The sequence below is a fragment of the Erinaceus europaeus genome, chromosome 13 (genome assembly GCF_950295315.1).
Source record: "Erinaceus europaeus chromosome 13, mEriEur2.1, whole genome shotgun sequence".
In the NCBI taxonomy this organism is placed as follows: domain Eukaryota; kingdom Metazoa; phylum Chordata; class Mammalia; order Eulipotyphla; family Erinaceidae; genus Erinaceus; species Erinaceus europaeus.
The window spans coordinates 66426721-66445878 of NC_080174.1; the positions used below are offsets into that span (position 1 = coordinate 66426721).

A 19158-nucleotide genomic window follows, 5' to 3' on the forward strand; every position below is an offset into this window, starting at 1 on the left:
TCCACCACATCAACAAAAGCAAGACCAAAAACCACATGGTCCTATCAGTAGATGCAGAGAAAGCCTTTGACAAAATACAACACCCCTTTATGATCAAAACACTAAAAAAAATGGGAATAGATGGAAAATTCCTCAAGATAGTGGAGTCTATATATAGCAAACCTACAGCCAACATCATACTCAATGGTGAAAAACTGGAAGCATTTCCACTCAGATCAGGTACTACTCAGATAGGGCTGCCCACTATCACCATTACTATTCAACATAGTGTTGGAAGTTCTTGCCATAGCAATCAGGCAGGAGCAAGGAAATAAAGGGATACAGATTGGAAGAGAAGAAGTCAAACTCTCCTTATTTGCAGATGACATGATAGTATATATAGAAAAACCTAAAGAATCCAGCAAGAAGCTTTTGGAAATCATCAGGCAGTACAGTAAGGTGTCAGGCTATAAAATTAACATTCAAAAGTCAGTGGCATTCCTCTATGCAAACACTAAGTTAGAAGAAATTGAAATCCAGAAATCAATTCCTTTTACTATAGCAACAAAAACAATAAAACATCTAGGAGTAAATCTAACCAAATAAGTGAAAGACGTGTATACTGAAAATTATGAGTCCCTACTCAAAGAAATTGAAAAAGACACAAAGAAGTGGAAAGATATTCCATGTTCATGGGTTGGAAGAATTAACATCATCAAGATGAATATATTACCCAGAGCCATCTACAAATTTAATGCTATCCCCATCAAGATCCCAAGCACATTTTTTAGGAGAATAGAAAAAATGCTACAAATGTTTATCTGGAACCAGAAAAGACCTAGAATTGCCAAAACAATCTTGAGAAAAAAGAACAGAACTGGAGGCATCACACTCCCAGATCTCAAACTATATTATAGGGCCGCTGTCATCAAAACTGCTTGGTACTGGAACATGAACAGACACACTGACCAGTGGAATAGAATTGAGAGACCAGAAATTAGGCCCCACACGTATGGACATCTAATCTTTGACAAAGAGGCCCAGACTATTCAATGGGGAAAGCAGAGTCTCTTCAACAAATGGTGTTGGGAACAATGGGTTGAAACATGCAGAAAAATGAAACTGAATCACTGTATTTCACCAAATACAAAAGTAAATTCCAAGTGGATCAAGGACTTGGATGTTAGACCAGAAACTATCAGATACTTAGAGGAAAATATTGGCAGAACTTTTTTCCGCATAAATTTTAAAGACATTTTCAATGAAATGAATCCAATTACAAGGAAGACTAAGGCAAGTATAAACCTATGGGACTACATCAAATTAAAAAGCTTCTTCACAGCAAAACCACTACCCAAACCAAGAGACCCCTCACAGAATGGGAGAAGATCTTTACATGCCATACATTAGATAAGAGTTTAATAACCAACATATATAAAGAGCTTGCCAGACTCAACAACAAGACAACAAATAACCCCATCCAAAAATGGGGGGAGGAATTGGACAGAATATTCACCACAGAAGAGATCCAAAAGGCCGAGAAACACATGAAAAAATGCTCCAAGTCTCTGATTGTCAGAGAAATGCAAATCAAGACAACAATGAGATATCACTTCACTCCTGTGAGAATGTCATACATCAGAAAAGGTAACAGCAGCAAATGCTGGAGAGGGTGTGGGGTCAAAGGTGTGGGGTCATTCCCTCCTACACTGCTGGTGGGAATGTCAATTGATCCAACCTCTGTGGAGAACAGTCTGGAGAACTCTCAGAAGGCTAGAAATGGACCTACCCTATGATCCTGCAATTCCCCTCCTGGGGATATATCCTAAGGAACCCAACACATCCATCCAAAAAGATCTGTGTACACATATGTTTTTGGCAGCACAATTTGTAATAGCCAAAACCTGGAAGCAACCCAGGTGTCCAACAACAGATGAGTGGCTGAGCAAGTTGTGGTATATATACACAATGGAATACTACTCAGCTGTAAAAAAATGGTGACTTCACCTTTTTCAGCCGATCTTGGATGGACCTTGAAAAAATCATGTTGAGTGAAATAAGTCAGAAACAGAAGGATGAATATGGGATGATCTCACTCTCAGGCAGAAGTTGAAAAACAAGATCAGAAAAGAAAACAGAAGTAGAACCTGAAATGGAATTGGCATATTGCACCCAAGTAAAAGACTCTGGGGTGGGTGGGGAGAATACAGGTCCATGAAGGATGATAAATGACATAGTGGGGGTTGTATTGTTAAATGGGAAACTGGGGAATGTTATGCGTGTACAAACTATTGTATTTACTGTTGAATGTAAAACATTAATTCCCCAATAAAGAAATAAATTTTTTAAAAAAATTAAAAAAGGGCAACAAAAGGGAATAAATAAATACTAAAAAAAAAAAAAAAAAGAGTTGAGCAGTGCTCTGGTTTAAAAAAAAAAGAAAGAAAGAAAATATATCTTGACTCATCTTGCTATGACTGGGTTCCATAAAGATGCTCTGTGTTTTCAGTGGTATTCTCCCTAGCCATCTACTCAAAGTCTCAACAGATAGCCACTACAGTGAAGCAGTTCAGGATGACAGTCTCAATAGCAAGACCACCTTCAACCCAGAGGATTCCTTAACAACATTTTTAAATTAGTAGGCCCTGGGTTGGGTGGTAGCTCACTAAGTAGAACACATGTTTCCATGTATTTGATCCCTGCCACTATATGGGAGCACCTACTGGAGGGAAGCTTTACAATAGTGCAACACTACTGTGGCTATCACTTCTCTCTCAGTCTCTTTGTCCCTCTCTATCTCTCTCACTCCTATAAAAAGGGGGGGAAGGAAGGAAGGAAGGCAGGCAAAAAGGCTGGCTATAGGAGCAGTAGAGTTGTGTAGGCACTTAAGCCCCATTGGTAATCCTTGTGGCAAAATAGTAATAATAATTTAGGAGGCCCATATGACTATTAAAATTAGTCTAATAACAACACAAAAGTTACATTGTACCATTATTAATACAATAAAACACACAAAATATGTTTGCACAAATATCTAGCAATTAGGCAAAAGTTTAGTAATCATATGTACAAACAGTACAGTAAAGGTATTAAGTGTTTTTTAATGTCAGGAAAAGGTCTTACAATCAATGTTAATCAAAGTAATAATGGCAGTGGTCTGGGAGGTGAAGCAGTGGATAAAGCATTGGATTCTCAACCATGAGGTCCTGAGTTCGATGCCCTGGCAGCACATGTACCAGAGTGATGGTCTGGTTCTTTCTCTCCTCCTATCTTTCTCATGAATAAATAAATAAATTCTTTTAAAGCAAAACAACAACAATAACAATAATGGCATAAACTTGTTTTTAAAAAAAAGTAGTGGGGCCGGGTGGTGGTGCACCTGGTTGAGTGCACATGTTACCATGCACAAGGACCTGGGCTTGAGCCCCAGTCCCCACCTGCTGGGGGAAAGCTTTCTGAGTGGTGAAGTAGTGCTGCAGGTGTCTCTCCATCTGAAACAATTCCTCTAACCAAACTCATCATGCCTGTCTGGCCTAGCTAGAGAGACACAGCCCCTAGTTTTAAAATAGCTGTTCTTTCATGAAAATGCTTTTTTCTTTTTTACAAGAACGCTGCTCAGTTTTGGTTCATGGCAGTGTGGGGAACTGAATCTGGGACTTTGGAGCCTCAGGCAAGCCTCAGAGAGTCTCTCTGCATAACCATTATTCTATCTACCCTCACCCTCTCTACCTCCCTCTATCCTCTCAATTTCTGGCTGTATCTATCCAATAAATAAATTTTAAAATAGGAAAGAAAAAAAGACAAACTGTCTCTAAGACTTTGTGTAAATCTCTAAGATTCCACACTTTGGCAGACTGGGGGTGGGAGAATAAACCAGTAAACTTATAATTTTGTAAACCATCATTAAATCACTAATAAAAATAACAATGGCATAAAGTTATTTTAGTCTAAGCTCAAGTAGAAATGGGTAATAAGAAGTATAGGATATATTTTCCACATCATCATATATTTTTATACTTCCCAGTGATTTCTATCATAAATATAAATAACTTTCATAATAAAATATCATTTTTGCTTTTTAAACAAATCACATTTATCTAATAAGCATAAGAGGATTCTTTCCTGCTTTTCCACTCCCCCAAATCCAAGACATATTACAACTAGTCTAAGAGTTTGTTCCTATAGCAACAAATCTTTTCCCCCCTTAAATACAGAAGAAGACAAATAAAACTGCATCCTATTTATATTCTGCCCACAATGCAGATTCTTGATCTGAGTCACTTATATCAGGCTGCTTTGGTTTACAGAGTAGGCTCAGAATCAGGTAAGAATGTTCAGAGAAGCTGATTTTGAGTCTTCCTGATTTCATTGCTGCATTTAATGAAACATCTTTCTCTCTCATGCAAGATGGACTATTAATAAAGACATCACATTATAAGAAAGACCTTTTATCAGAATATCCCTCCATCTGAAACAATTCCTCTAACCAAACTCATCATACCTGTCTGGCCTAGCTAGAGAGACAGAGCCCCTAGTTCTAAAACAGCTGTTCTTTCACGAAAATGCTTTTTTTTTTTTCTTCAAGAACACTGCTCAGCTTTGGTTCATGGCAATGTGGAGAACTGAATCTGGGACTCTGGAGCCTCAGGCATGAGAGTCTCTCTGCATAACTATTATTTTATCTACCCCCCCAAAAAATGCTTTAAATATAGCAATCCAAACCCTGGATCTTTTAATTCTTTCTTTCTAAAATCACTTGTCATACCTAAATTGGTTTCCACTAGCTCTACTTTTTACAGCTATTTTGAACAAAAGCATCATAATTAGTATGGGAGTTTTCCTTCCAATTTCTTATTTTCAGAGCTTGTGTTAGTTATAACCCCAGTGGTAAAGTATCAACAACAAAAAAGGTACTAATGCTGCCTCCCCTACCAACTCACATAGAAAATCTATAAAGAGAAATTTGAGAGGGGGTGAGCAGTAGTATACCTAGGAAAGCACACAGGTTACCATGTGCAAGTAGCTAGGTTCAAGTCCCTGGCCCCTAGAGGAAGCTTCAGAAGTGGTGAAGCAGTGCTACAGATGTCTTTCTCTCTCCCTCTCTATCCTTTTTCCTCTCAATTTTTCTGTCTCTATTGTAAAAAGGTATTTGGGGAAGGTATAATAATAAAAACAATCATCTAAATGATATTAAATCATTTTTTAGATAGAGACAGAGAAGGCAGAGCAAGAGTGAAGGAGATCACAGGACTGAAGCTTCCTCCAATCTAGTGGGGGTGGCAGTGGGGGCAGGGCTTAAACCAGGATCACACACATGACAAAGCAGTGTACTATCCAACTGAGCTAGTACACTGATCCATTAAAGTAACATTCAAAATGCAAGACTTAAAGTACTATATAATTCATCTTTAAGCCCACACACAGGGGACTTCCTGTAAGATATAAAAAGAGGAAGAAGCAGGTACACTTCAGGAAGTAGCAATAGGATTAACATGAAAACCCACATCTAAAGATGTAAGCTCTTAGTTGAATCTTGGGGATTTATGGTGTTTCTATCACTGGTAATTGTTGTAAAAGATAGCGAATCTACTGGAAGAAAACAAAAAAAGGAAAAGAAAAAAGTGTTCTATTTTCTCAAATGACTATGCTAAGACAATTACAATTAAGAGAGGTCTTTCTTTTTCCTATATTTGCTTTACTATATTGTCAATAAATTATAAAATGAAAATGTTACACATCTGCTTTCTAGGTAGGAAGAAATAACACAAAACCTAAAGGATCCAGCTCTCATTGTTTAGGATTTAAAAAATTATGTTTGAAAGTTTTGACTTGAAATTTTTAAAAGGTCAACATGCATTTTCTAAGTGAGTTTATGAAATTTGTCAATAGTACTATCTAAACAAAACCATATTTTATATGTGATTAAAAGCAAGCCATAACACCCATAAGAAATAAACAAATTGGGGGTCAAAGAGGACTATAGTCAACAAAAAAGGTAAAATAAATAAATAGGAAAAAAATACAAAAAATGAAAAGAAGCAGCAATAATAAAGCCCTGTTTCTACCCAGTAATATGTTACAAAAATAGGATTCCAGGGCAAGCTTCAGCCATACAGAAGGAAGTATGGAGGAGTAAGGGGGAAGACTGGACAAATTAAAGACAACCACCAGGGCAGCCTTACGCTGATGGATAGCCACAGTTGAAGGTAGATTTGGCTCATCTCTGGGGTTTTCCACTGGGGAAAGGCCTGCAGTTCAGCCATCAATGGACCAGCATCCACAAAGCCTGTGGGGAAATACAGGGTCCAGAAGAGTGGGGTAGGAAAGGAGAAAGTTTGGGAAATAGAAGAGTCAAACACAGCAAAATGTAATTATTATATACACATGAGGCTTCAAAAGTAGGTAGATGTACCTCTTAAGCTGAAATGAACTTGTTTAAAAGAAATGGCATTCTGAGCAGTTAGATATGCTTTTTTAAACTATTGTTTAATTACACCTGGGAATTACAGTTATATCTGCCAAGAAGACATTAATTTTTGGAGAAAGGGGAAAAAACATGAAACCTATGCAATTTTATAGCTGGTAATTTTACTAAAATGAGGTTCCCTAATCAATGGACTCTGTGCAAAATAATAGTCTAAAAAGCTAACTACTCACATTTCACTGGCAACCTTTGTTGGCCTAGTTCTACCAGTTCCATTAATGTAGCAGGGGCCCACAGGCAGATGACCTGAATGACAAAAAAAGCACTTCTAGAAAGTGCTGAACTCGTGTCATGTAACTAATTAAACACTTGTTAATCGAGGAAGAAACTAGTATCAATAACTTGGGAAGCTTGGACTTTAAGTGGAGCAACAACAACTTTCCTTGTTAGATAAAGAACTTTTCAAGTCCTATATAAGAGAAAACAGATCTAGTGATCTCACTTTCTCCTAGTACAAACCTATCTGGAGGGAACAGGGAGAGCGCAATAAACATAATTAAAAAGGGATGGGCAGAGAGCATATTGGTTATGAAAAAGAGTTGTGTCTAATTCTCTGGGGCCCCAAGTGCAATCCCCAGCACCACCATATGTCAGAGTCAGCAGTGATCTTAAAAAAAGAAGAGGAGGAGGTGGAGGAAGAAGAGGGGGAGGAAGGAGGAGGAGAAACAAGTTGATAATATGGCACCAAGAAAATGAGATAGTTGTGGTCCGGGAGGTGGCACAGTGATAAAGCTTTGGACTCTCAAGCATGAGGTCGTGATTTGATGCCCGGCAGCACATGTGCCAGAGTGATGTCTGTTTTTTTCTCTCTCCTCCTATCTTTCTCACAAATAAATAAAATCTTAAAATAAGAAAGAAAATGAGATAGCCCCACAATTACCTTTATTATTTTAAAGGGAAACAAATCTATACCATGTTTTAAGGCTACAATCTTCAAAACTCTCTTTGTGCTAATGACTCAAATCTTCCAATTGTAGATGGAACAAGCTTAATGAATATACATCATGCCTAAGATTTCCCAGAATTGGAAGGGTGGAAGCTTACTTTCTGAGTAACCAAGGAATATCACTCCAGGCAATAACTAACAGTTTAAAAAAAAAAAAGATTTAACAGAAACTAATTTTCCTTTTCACAGGTCCTAATTATATGGGCGATGACTGAGTTTGTTATATTACTTCCTGGTACTAATTACTGTTTAACAACAGTTAAGATCCTTTAGGAGTATACTAGATTGAAATCTCTTCTTATCTATTATCTAAAAATTACAACTATTGGGTCCTGCAGATGGCTCACCTGGCAGAGTACTTTACCATGCATAAGAACCTGAGTTCTAGCTGGCCACCACATGGAAGCACCATACAATGGAGAAGCTTCACAAGTGGAACAGAGCTGTGTGTCTCTCCTATCTCTCTCTAAATTCCTCCTCCCCCTGTTTTAAAAAAAAAGTATTTTATTATCAGTGGAAGGCACTGATAAGAAAAGGAAGCAAGAAGGCAGGGTAATTCTTTCTCACTTGGTTGAGTTCTAGCTATCATAAGATAGTTATCCTTTTCATGCATCTGCTCATAGTAGACGGCTCAGGCTTACAGCACCAGTGGTTTCTGTTTTTCCTTAGGGGAAAAACTCAAGGTGTTGCTAACCTGTAGGTTGCCTCACTGGTTCTTTATATCCACTCCTTTATCACTTGTGTAGCCCATATTCCATATGTTAAATTCCCTTGCTTATACAATTTACAGTGGTTTGTTTCCTTGATTGGGTCCTGACTTAAATATTTTAAAACTTATTTTAGAAAACCATTGAGCTTTTTAAAGATTAGACAATTATTTGATAATGTCGATAATTTATGTAGATAATGTAGATTTATTCTAATAAGAAGCAAGATGTAAAGGCAGGGGAGATAGCATAAATGCTATGCAGAAAGAGTCACGCCTGAGGGTTCAAAGTCCTAGGTTCAATTTTGGGCACCACCATAAGCCAGTGCTAAGCAGCACTATGGTAAGAGAAATAAAGCAATCTGAGAAGTGGCACAATGGATAAAGCGCTGAGCTCTCGAACAGGAGATCCTGAGTTCAATCTCCAGCAGTCTCCGATGACATCTGCTGTGCAACTCAGGCATCAAAGTTCGACATCCTCGAGGAAACACTCACGAAAGACATGTCTCTGATATCTGATTACTGTAAAAAATGGCGACTAATCCCTAGCACTGCAAAAACGGTATCATCTGTTTTCCATCTACACCATGCCTCAGCCTCGAGTGAGCTTAATGTGCAGCTTGGCGATACGAGAATCCGGCATGAAGCCCAGCCAGTCTATCTTGGCGTTACTCTCGATCGCACTCTGTCATTTCACGAACATCTCATAAAAACTGCAGCAAAGGTGGGCGCGAGGAATAACATCATTGCAAGACTGGCCAGCTCCTCATGGGGCGCGAGCACTTCCACACTACGATCATCATCTCTGGCATTATGCTATTCCACTGCAGAATACTGTGCCCCAGTATGGTTCCGTAGCCCACATATCCACTTGGTCGATTCCAAATTATATTCCTCCATGAGGATAATTTCTGGAACCATCCGTTCCACCCCGGTTCTATGGCTGCCAGTTCTTAGCAACATCGCCCCGCCAGATATTCGTCGGGATGCGGCATCATCTAAGTTCATTTCCCACGTCTACGCTCGACCGGACCTGCCAATATACGCGGATATCTTCGCCCACCCTGTCCAACGCTTGACGTCTCGTCACCCAATCTGGTCCCCTACGCCTACACTGAACTTCTCTGTTCCAGTCTCTTGGAAACAGAGCTGGCAGTCAGCTGAGGTAAAGAACAAACACCTCATCACAGACCCCTGCAAGCGTCAACCCGGCTTTGACCTAGCATGTTATGATTGGGCCCTCCTCAATCACTATCGAACAAGCCATGGCCGGTGCGCCGCTATGTTCCATCGCTGGGGAGCCAGAGACGACCCGAACTGCCCCTGCAGCTACAGACAGACTATGACCCACATAGTCAATGACTGCCACCTCTCCAGATTCAAAGGAGGTCTTGAAACTTTACATCAGGCTCAACCTGATGCTGTTGACTGGCTACGGAAGAAGGGCAAACGCTAGAAGAAGAAGAATCTCCAGCAGTGCATGTACCAGAGTGATGCCTGGTTCTCTTTCTCTCTCATTATTACTCTTTCTCTCTCATTATCAGTAAAACCTAAAAAAAAAAAAAAGTATGTATTGTTAAATAAATAAGTATATAATTTATAGTTGACAAAATCAATCTATTCATTCAAACAAAAATTTACAGCTATCCTGATCTGTGCCAAGCGTTTGTTCTAGGTGCTGGGAATAGGTGACAAAACAGAAAGACTGTGCCCTCATGGAGCCTACATTCTAGTGGACACATTAACTGTGTGATAAATTATAATCAACAACTAATCAATACAGGACTAATTCTTTAACTATAGAGGAATTTGGTAAAAGTGAATTAAACTCAAGGTGTTCTACTCTAAATAGACTTGGCTCCTACCTTTTCAATGTGGTATGCTGAACTGGCATATTCCAGGGGCCAATACAGAACTTCTTCAAAGTTAGTATCTACTTAACTGGCCACTTGCTCAAACAGAAGTACAACTGTGACAAGGATTTAAGCAGACACAATAACAAAAGTTAGGCTTTCCATACTTAGAATACAAAATGTCTGTTTTATGCAGATTCTTTCTTGGCCTCACTTTCAAGGGAAATACCATTTGGAGGAATTGAGTCTGGGTCAATTTAACAAGTCACTTACCCTTTGTCTGTCTATAGCACAGGTAGATTCTACCAACAAAATATACAAAACTAACTGCAGCATACATAATGCATAAGATATTGCAGTCACCAACTGCATTATGCTATTTCCAAGATGGGATTTTGAGGCAGAAGAACAGAAACAGACAGTGACTCATGTGGTGAACAGTTATACAGACAACTATACCCAAGAAAGCTGCCACCTACACACCATAATGACATCAGATGAAAACTACAGAAAGAAGATAGCTTTCTGGTTTATTTGAAAGCAAGAAATTTGCTTTAAAAAAAAAAAAAAGCATACTGAAATAGGGTTATGGCTGCCTGTTTACAAATCCTATGCACTGAGCAACCAAAAGCAGACATCCAATATTCAGTATTCAGACTATACAACTTGAGTACAAAAGCACCTTCAAACTCAAAAATCAATGCCATCAATTCCAGAAATGACATAATATGTATCACTGACGTTGTACTGGTCTTTTCTAAAATAATTTTATTTAGTTGTAAGGTACACTTCAAGGAGAGCGTGTTGGGGGAAATACTCAGACTATTATTTTCTCAAAAATTAGAAAATGAGGGGGTTCAGTGGTGACATAACTGGTAAAACTGCATAAGTTATCATATGTGAGGACCCAGTTCAAATCCCATCCCCACCTGCAGGGGAAGCTTTACAAGTTCTAGAACAGGTGGTGGTTTTTCTCTCTCCCTTTTTTCCTTCCTCCCTTTCTCCTTCCCTCCCCCCCTTCCATCTCTTGCCCTATTTCTGTCTCTATCATAATTTTAAAAAATTATAAAACATTTTATGTCTGCAATATATATACAATTGCATTTAGATAGTAGATGGGCTTCTAATATTATAAGCTTCTTGTACAACTGGCGTTCTTACTCATAAAATGCCATGTAGCAGGTCAACTACTAAGCTTATTGGTTCCTGCCTACCTATCAAAAATCTTATCCTTTTCCCTCCCCAACACATAATCATAATAAAGAATGCCCTCCTGTACACATTCATGATACAATACTCCTTGGCAGTTTTGCACATTCTGTCTTCTTTGCCTACAATGCAAAGTCCCTGAAATTCACCTGATAAAGCCATGCTTATCAAGACACAGCTTACTTGTCTTTGAAACCTCAACTTCCCGAGACAGACTTGTTTGCTTCTTTAATACTTTCATTTCTCCATTTACAACTACATTACATCCTTTATTTGCTTACACATCTGCTTCCCCATTAGACTAGAAAATGCTTCAGACCAAAAATTCTTATCCTTGTTTTTTTGGGTTTTTTTTTGTTTGTTTGTTGTTGTTGTTGTTGTTTGTGGCCCTGGGGGCTCTCACATTCACAATTCCACTGCACTTGGGCCTAATTTTTTTTTCATTTCATTTATCTTATTTCTGAGTGGGAGAAGAGACATAGAGAGGAAGGACACTACAGCACCACTCCATCCTCCATTGTGGGGTAGGGGGTACCCTGGTGCTGTCCATGGTGCTCACATAAAGTGCTGGAGCTTGAACCCACATTTTTGCACATACCAAGGTACACACCCCACAATGTACACTAGGTACACAAGGTACACTGGGTGAACTATATCTCAGCCTTTTCTCTTAACCTATTCAATATATATGCTGGTACAGTTAATGACACTAAAGGTACTTAAGGAATATTGTCTGGGGTTGGAGAGATAGAATACTGGTTATGCAAAAAGACTTTCATACCTCAGGTTCTTAGATCCCAAGTTTAATCTCAAGCAATACCATAAGGCAGAGCATATCACATTATCATGTGTGGGTTTCAGTCCTAGTAGCCTCATGGGAACACCTGTCACGGGGGAAGCTTCACCAACAGTGGAATGTGCTTCAGTGTCTCTCCTTTCCTCTCTCCCTCTGTCTTTCATTCTCTAGCTAGAAAAATAATTTAAAAAATGACCATGGGGAATGGTGAAGTTGTTCATGCACTGAGCTCCAGTAATAACCCTGGTGGGGAAAAGAAAGAGAAAAAAAAAAATATGGTGCATGTGGCATGGAACTATACTCTGTAACCTTATAATCTTGCCTACTATTAATCACAAATAAAAAATGGGAAAAGAATACCTCTACCTAAAAGATACAGCATTTTGTATTCTCTATCCCACTGCCACAGCATTATATTTAAAGGATAAGGAGAATTAACAGGAAAGCATCTCCCAGAGAACAGGATTAAAAAACTGATATTAATAAATAATCTAGGGGGTTGGCGGTAGCACATCGGGTTAAGTGCACATAGGGAGTCGCTTCACAGGCGGTGAAGCAGGTCTGTAGGTGTCTATGTTTCTCTCCCCCTCTTTTCTCAGTTTCTCTGTCCTATCCAACAATAACAGCAGCAGCAGCAACAGGAAGGAAAAAAAAAAAAAAAGATGGCTACCAGGAGCAGTGGATTTGTAGTGCAAGCACTGAGCCCCAGTGATAACCCTGGAGGCAAAAATAAATAAATAATCCAATGCATATTTTGAGTAAAACAGTGGCAAACTTACCACTACTATCTGAGTTAATATGCATTAGTTATTTAAAAAAACAAACAGCATAAAATTAGTTGATCCTGGGTGAAAATGGAGTGTTTAACAACTAGAAATTGAAGCAAAACTCAAAACTCCCTGTGTTGTCTATAGCAAATAAAACTTTTTAAACCTCTCTTAAGTTAACACAGATATAGCTAAAATAATTTGACACTGATAGAAATGTGTATGTTCCATTGGATGCACATTTAACTACCTTGGAAGACAGCAAAACCAAAGATTAATTTACTGAATTAGAGTAAGGGAGATAGCATAACGGTTATGCAAAAAAAGACTTTTGTGCCTAAGGTTCCAAAGTCCCAGGTTCAACCCCCACTATTACCACCACCATATGCCACAGTTCAGCAGTGCTCTAGTAAAATTAAATAATTAGCTAACTAATTTACTAGACTTAAGAGTTAGGAGTTGGGGGCCAGTGAAATAGTTCATTTGGGTAGTATAGTGCTTCATAATGTGTGCAAACCAAGTTCAAGCCTAGCTCCTATCACATTCCTCTCTCTCTACCACTCTTTTATTATTATTATTATCTTTAATTATTTATTGGATAGAGACAGCCAGAAATTGAGAGGGGAGGGAGTGGTAGAGAGGGAGAGAGACAGACACCTGCAACCCTGCTTTACCACTCGTAATGCTTTCCCCCTGCAGGTGGGGGTCGGGCTTTTTTTTTTTTGTATTATCTTTATTTACTTATTGGATAGAGACAGTCAGAAATCAAGAAAGAGGGAAGGGGAGATAGAGAGGGAAAGAGACAGAGAGACACCTATACACCTGTAGCACTGCTTTACCACTTACAAAGCTTTCCCCCTGTAAGTGGGGACAGGGGCTCGAACCCGGGTCCTTGTGCATTATGTGAGCTCAACCTAGTGCCCCACCACCCAACCCCTCCCTCTCCCACTCTTTAAAATTAAATAAACTAAACCTAAAAAAAAAAAAAAAAAAACACCTAGGATTGTTAATTGTAAACTTTTACACAAAAATTCCTGGGCTAATTATTTCATATAAGTTTGAAGAGTCAGGAAATTTTCAGAGACATTCTCAAAGGTACAATAAAGTATTGAACAAATTTGTAAAAATGTCAGGACCTCTTTGACTAAGACTAGGGACTTATTAGATGAGTCATCCTAACTGTAGATTCCAGCAACCACAGTATTTGTGATAACAAAACTATAAATTGAGATAAATCAAGATAAAATAAATAAGATTAGTATGGTAATAATAAGTAATGCTTATATTTGTATAATATATCAGTTTATAAGGCACTTACATTTTTCAAATGAGGAAAATTATACTGAGATAGTTTCCCTTTTATAAATAAAAATTAAAAAAGAAAAATCAGAGCTAAGCAATGCTCTGATGGGGAGAGAGAGAGAGAGAGAGAGAGAGAGAGAGAGAGAGAGAGAGAACCAGTCTTGCTATGTTCAAGGCCCAAGGTTTGAGAACTGACACCACATGAGAGTGATATGGATGGCAATAAAGGAGCTCCAGGAATGGTAACGTGATGGTGTTGTATTTACCCTCTGTCTCCCTCTTTCCTCTGTCTTAGGAAAGAAAAGAAAAAACAAAAGGAAAGAAAAATGGGCTGGGAAAGTCACTCAGTGGTATCACACATACCCTAAGTAGCCTTGAATTCAATTCCCAGCACTGCAAAGGAGGAGGAGAAAGAGGAGAGGGAGGAGGAGGAGGAATAAGACTAGAGATTACTACTATGTGATATGCAATGAAACACCTCAGAAATTGGATCAAGCAGAGGAGTAATATATATGTCAAAGTTTCTGTCAGAATTCCTATGGTGTTTTCCGCAGGAATATTCCCTAAGATTATGAAATGTCTTTCATTCTAATTATGTGTCATTAAGCAGCTCTCAATTTTTCATGGACATGGGTGCTGAGGAGTGTCCCAATAGTAGACACAAGTATTCAGGTCATTAGAAAAGTAGATCCTTTCATGGTAAGTAAGATAGTGTCTAGTTAAGTCTCTGAAGAGGCTGATTAGAAGTCATTCTAGGCACAGTGATAAAATATAGAACAGTAGACCTAAAGACTCTTTTGGACCAGTGTGACCCCCAACAAGGGTTCCATAAATGGAACCAACTTAAACTAGGTAGAGTTACCATTGACCTATCTGAATTTCTAGTATGTCTGTCCTCTGTTGGTACTTAAGTCAACCCCAAATTTTACATTAGAGGTCACAATAACCAGAGAGTGACAAGGAAAAGACATCTTTTAACCTACAGAGAGTAATAGCACTTTTTAAAACAGTTCCAAGACAATTTACTTTTCCACAGAGAAATCATTTTGTTGTTTTGAGTCCCAGAAACTGATGGGTCATGTGCTCAAGAAAGCTAAAAACTTCAGGGCCAGCAGAACTTGTACTATGAAAGAGAATTCATGCTTGCTTATCCATTATGTTCAAATTACATATCTAAAAATAATATAATTATTAGATAAGTATAAGATATTTAAAAGGAGTTATTGTCAAAGAATTAGCATAGAATATTGCAAAAAATATGTGTTCACAGATTTGTAGTGCAAAGCTATATCATCTGTTCTCCAAGTTCTGTTCAACTATCTTTTAATTTTCTAAGTAAGAAAGGGTATGAAACATACACATACATAAACTCAAACCTAAATCTAATTTTAGCCAATAGTTTTAAAATTCTCCTGTTGGGAGTCAAGCAGTAGCACAGCATGTTAAGCACAGGTGGCGCAAAGCACAAGGACTATCTTAAGGATCCTGGTTCGAGCCCCCCCCTGCTCCCCACCTGCAAGGGAATCGCTTCATAGGTGGTGAAGCAGGTCTGCAGGTGTCTGTCTTTCTCTCCCCCTCTCTGTCTTCCCCTCCTCTCTCCATTGCTCTCTGTCCTATCCAACAATGATAACATCAATAACAGCAACAATAAGAAAACAACAAGGGCAACAAAAGGGAATAAATAAATATATTAAAAAAAGAAGAAGAAGAATGTGGTCCAGGAGGTTGTACAGTGGATAAAGCACCGGACACTCAAGTGTGAGGTCCTGAGTTCAATCCCTGGCAGCACATGTACCAGAGTGATGTCTGGTTCTTTCTTTCTCTCTTTCCTCCTATCTTTCTCATGAATAAATAAATAAAATCTTTTTTAAAAAAAAAGAATTTAAAATTCTCCTGCTACAAAGGGTAATTTTAACCAGAGCTAAGAGGTAACTTAATCTATCAAAGAATGTCTCTTCCTTCCATGATTTGCTGTCTACATGATCATTATAACAAACAAACAAAAAAATTTTTTAAAAGGGGGAGGAAGGAAGGAAGAAATGAGTAAGAGGAATTGAAGCGTAGAACAGGCTAGCTAAGTAAAAAACTGGATAAACTAAGGTTGCAACAAATGTCTTATTTAACTGAACTGTCATCTCATGTTTAATAGAATGACCACGTGAGTCACGAAGTCATCAAGTCTAAGTGAAAAAACCAATTTGTGGAAAGAACTGATAGAGCCAGGATTCTACAAAAGCAGTAAACCAGCAGACATTAACTCTCATTAAGTATTAACTAGTGTTTAATTACCTAATCCCCAGTAATGCAACTGATAGATTCCAGAAAATAGCAGAGAAGAAATGGTGAGTCAACTCTTTTCCATAGGCTATATTTTACTGGAATGAGTAAATTATGAGAGTGGTATGCGAAATGGGGAGTAGGGTGCGGGTGGGGTTGGAACTAATCACCAAAATGGCGTCTGACAACCCAAATGGAGCAGTGCTCCCTCCAGCAGGTTGCTTCACTGTGACTCAAGATCTGTCAACTGAGGACACGGGAATTTTAGTAAGTCCAGAGATACACTCCTAAAATTTAAACCAAATTTTCCAATAAACCTAGTACAAGATCTAACAAGAATCAACTAGAAGAAATGAGCCTACATCAATTGATCCCACACAAATTTCAACACAAATCAATTCTAAAATTCTTTTTAAAATGAATCCTTACCAGTACAAAAATGCAGGAGCAGAAGTCTGGGGAGGAGGGCTGCTTTCATCATGGCAAATGCCATTTATGTATTAGCAAAGGTCATGAAAATATACTAGTAGGTATCCAGATCAATGTATTATTCCCTAGTTCTCCTTACATGACTTTATTTAGAAATAATTAAGAGAACGTATCGATTAAGCATTTATTTCCTTTCTCAACTGATAAATACGAATACATGTCAACCTTTGCTATGTGCTAAATGTTCTATATGCTGAGTGACAAACAGCCCAGGCACATCCACTGCATTGTGAATAACAAAAATAGATTAGCCATAGCTCTCCAAATGTAACTACTCCTTTTCTCCCAACCATAGAAAAAAGAATTTCCCCCACTCCTCCGATTACATTCCAAAGAACTCAGAAAGAAACAAAAGGAAACAAAATATTTACAGAAAGCTGAGTCCTTAAGTGTTGAGAAAAGACATCTCACTAATATGCCAGCTTTCCTACCAATCCTACAAGTTATGAATCTCCAAAAGCACAGAAAACAGGGGCTAAATGACCGTGCCAGTTTGCAGGGACCATATCTTTCGTCTTTAGGAGGGTGATCACCATGGAAATAACGAGTTTGATGAATCCTTTGTGTCCTCAGCACAGATTAAACAGACCCAGTGGCATTTCTGCCACCACACTCGAGGCCTCCAAAGCGCTCCACAGGCCAGGGCTGGGCTGCCTAGAAATCCGCACTGTGTCACCGCATAAGGCAGCTGTCCCAGCCAGTGCAAGGCATCCAGGAAGGAGGAAGCCACCTCAGCACCGTCAGATCTCAGCAAGGCTGCGAAATGACAGGCGGAGCTGCTCGCCAAGTGGCAGCAGCATTAGCACCTTAAAAAAAAAAAACCATTTCAGCAGCTTTCCTCCTGGTCTCACCTCCCGCCTCCCCCTCCCCTCATCTTACACACACACACACACACGCACACGCGCGCGCGCACACACACGCTGGCACACACCACACGTGGGCACGCATGCACACACACATGCACACACACGCACATGCACACACGCACATGCACACGCGCACACACACACACGCACACATGCACATGCACACACACGCACACGCACACGCTGCAGTTCACCCTCAGCTGTGCAAAGGGAAAGGCTGAGAGCCCTGGGGCTGCCTCTGGACGGACGGACGGTCGGCCCCGCACTGGTCCAGCGTCCTGCAAGGCACCCACTAGCACCCACCACGACACCCCCCGCCCGCCGCCTCCCTGCCCACCACCCCCCGCCCTCGAAACCTGCCTCCACTGCACCCCGGCGCTGCGGAACAGCTCGCGGGGCCACTCAGCAGGATCTGCGGGGCGGCCACTCCTGAAGCCGCCTCCCCGCACAGGCCACCCCTCGCCCGCCCCGAAGGATGCGCTACCTTTCGACTGGCAGTCCGCACAGAACTTGTTATCCTCTTCCAGCAGCAGGTTGGCCAGCACCGCCTGGTACCGGTCCACGTCCTTCACCGACTTGCCCGTCATGGCCAGGGTGCCGGCGGGGGCAGAGGGCGACGCGCCCTCCTGGCCCCCAGCAGCCCCCGCCTCGGGTCGGTGGGGAGGGCTCCGGGTCCCCGCTCTGGGGCACCTCCAGGGCCCGGCGGAGCGCCCCCTCCACGGCCGGCCGCCCGGCTCTCGCAGCCGCTCCTACGCCGCACCCTACAGCCCCTCAGCCCCCTCCCACCGACTCCGAGAAAAAACGAGTCCAGAGGAGGCTGCCAGACCAGCCACCCTTAATCTAGGCACAGAGGCTGATCCCTCTGGGTGCCGGGCACGGAGACAACTCTCCGGCCTGCCTGTCAGCGGGGCAACAGTGCAGCGCCGCGGTTTCCCTGGCAGCTAGCGCCTGCTCCTCCACCACCTCAGCCGCCTACTTCCGGCAGCTCTTCCTCTCCACCTCCGCCCAGCCCAGTCTGCGCATGCGCCCCGCCCCCACCGCGGCGTTCAGGGCTCTTTGCCTCTCGAGAGCCAATCCGAACAGGGGTGGGGGGCGGAGCTTGAACGGGGCGGAGGGAGGAGAGAGCACGCCCCTGCCCGTCCTTGGAAAAGAATGAATGAAGACTTGCTGGGAGAGAGTGGAAGAAAGTGAAGGAAACAAGTATTAACACTGACTGATGGGCCAGGCAGTATGCTAAGCGCTTTATAGGAATTATCCCAATGTAACCAATGTAATCCTTATCGCTGTGAATTAAATACTTAATTATCCTTATGTAGCCAGAATTGTAGATTCTACCTCCGAAGTCTTCCAGCTCACTCATTGCTTCAACAAGCAGTTAGAATGGACTAAAACCCCACCAGGAACAACAAAATGGACCCCTTTGGGGCCCCCCATAGGATCTTGCCCTCAATGTGGATCAACAATGGTAGAGAATGTTCCATCCT

At 40.6% G+C, this 19158-nt stretch overlaps 1 protein-coding gene and 1 long non-coding RNA gene across 2 annotated transcripts in view; both read right to left on the minus strand.

Moving 5' to 3' along the window:
* Window positions 1–18667, minus strand: part of SMAP2 (small ArfGAP2) — a 58789-nt gene extending 40122 nt beyond the window's left edge. Inside the window, exon 1 of the mRNA XM_007536090.3 lies at window positions 18159–18667. Coding sequence (XP_007536152.1) covers window positions 18159–18261 — 103 coding nt within the window. The 5' untranslated portion in view covers window positions 18262–18667. The remainder of the gene's footprint in view (window positions 1–18158) is intronic.
* LOC132542537 (uncharacterized) lies at window positions 6162–10472 on the minus strand. The gene is made up of 2 exons (XR_009553536.1): window positions 9981–10472; window positions 6162–6265 (listed from the first exon to the last, which is right to left on the minus strand). It is a non-coding gene; the product is annotated as an uncharacterized LOC132542537 (long non-coding RNA).
* Window positions 18668–19158: the final 491 nt, after the last annotated feature.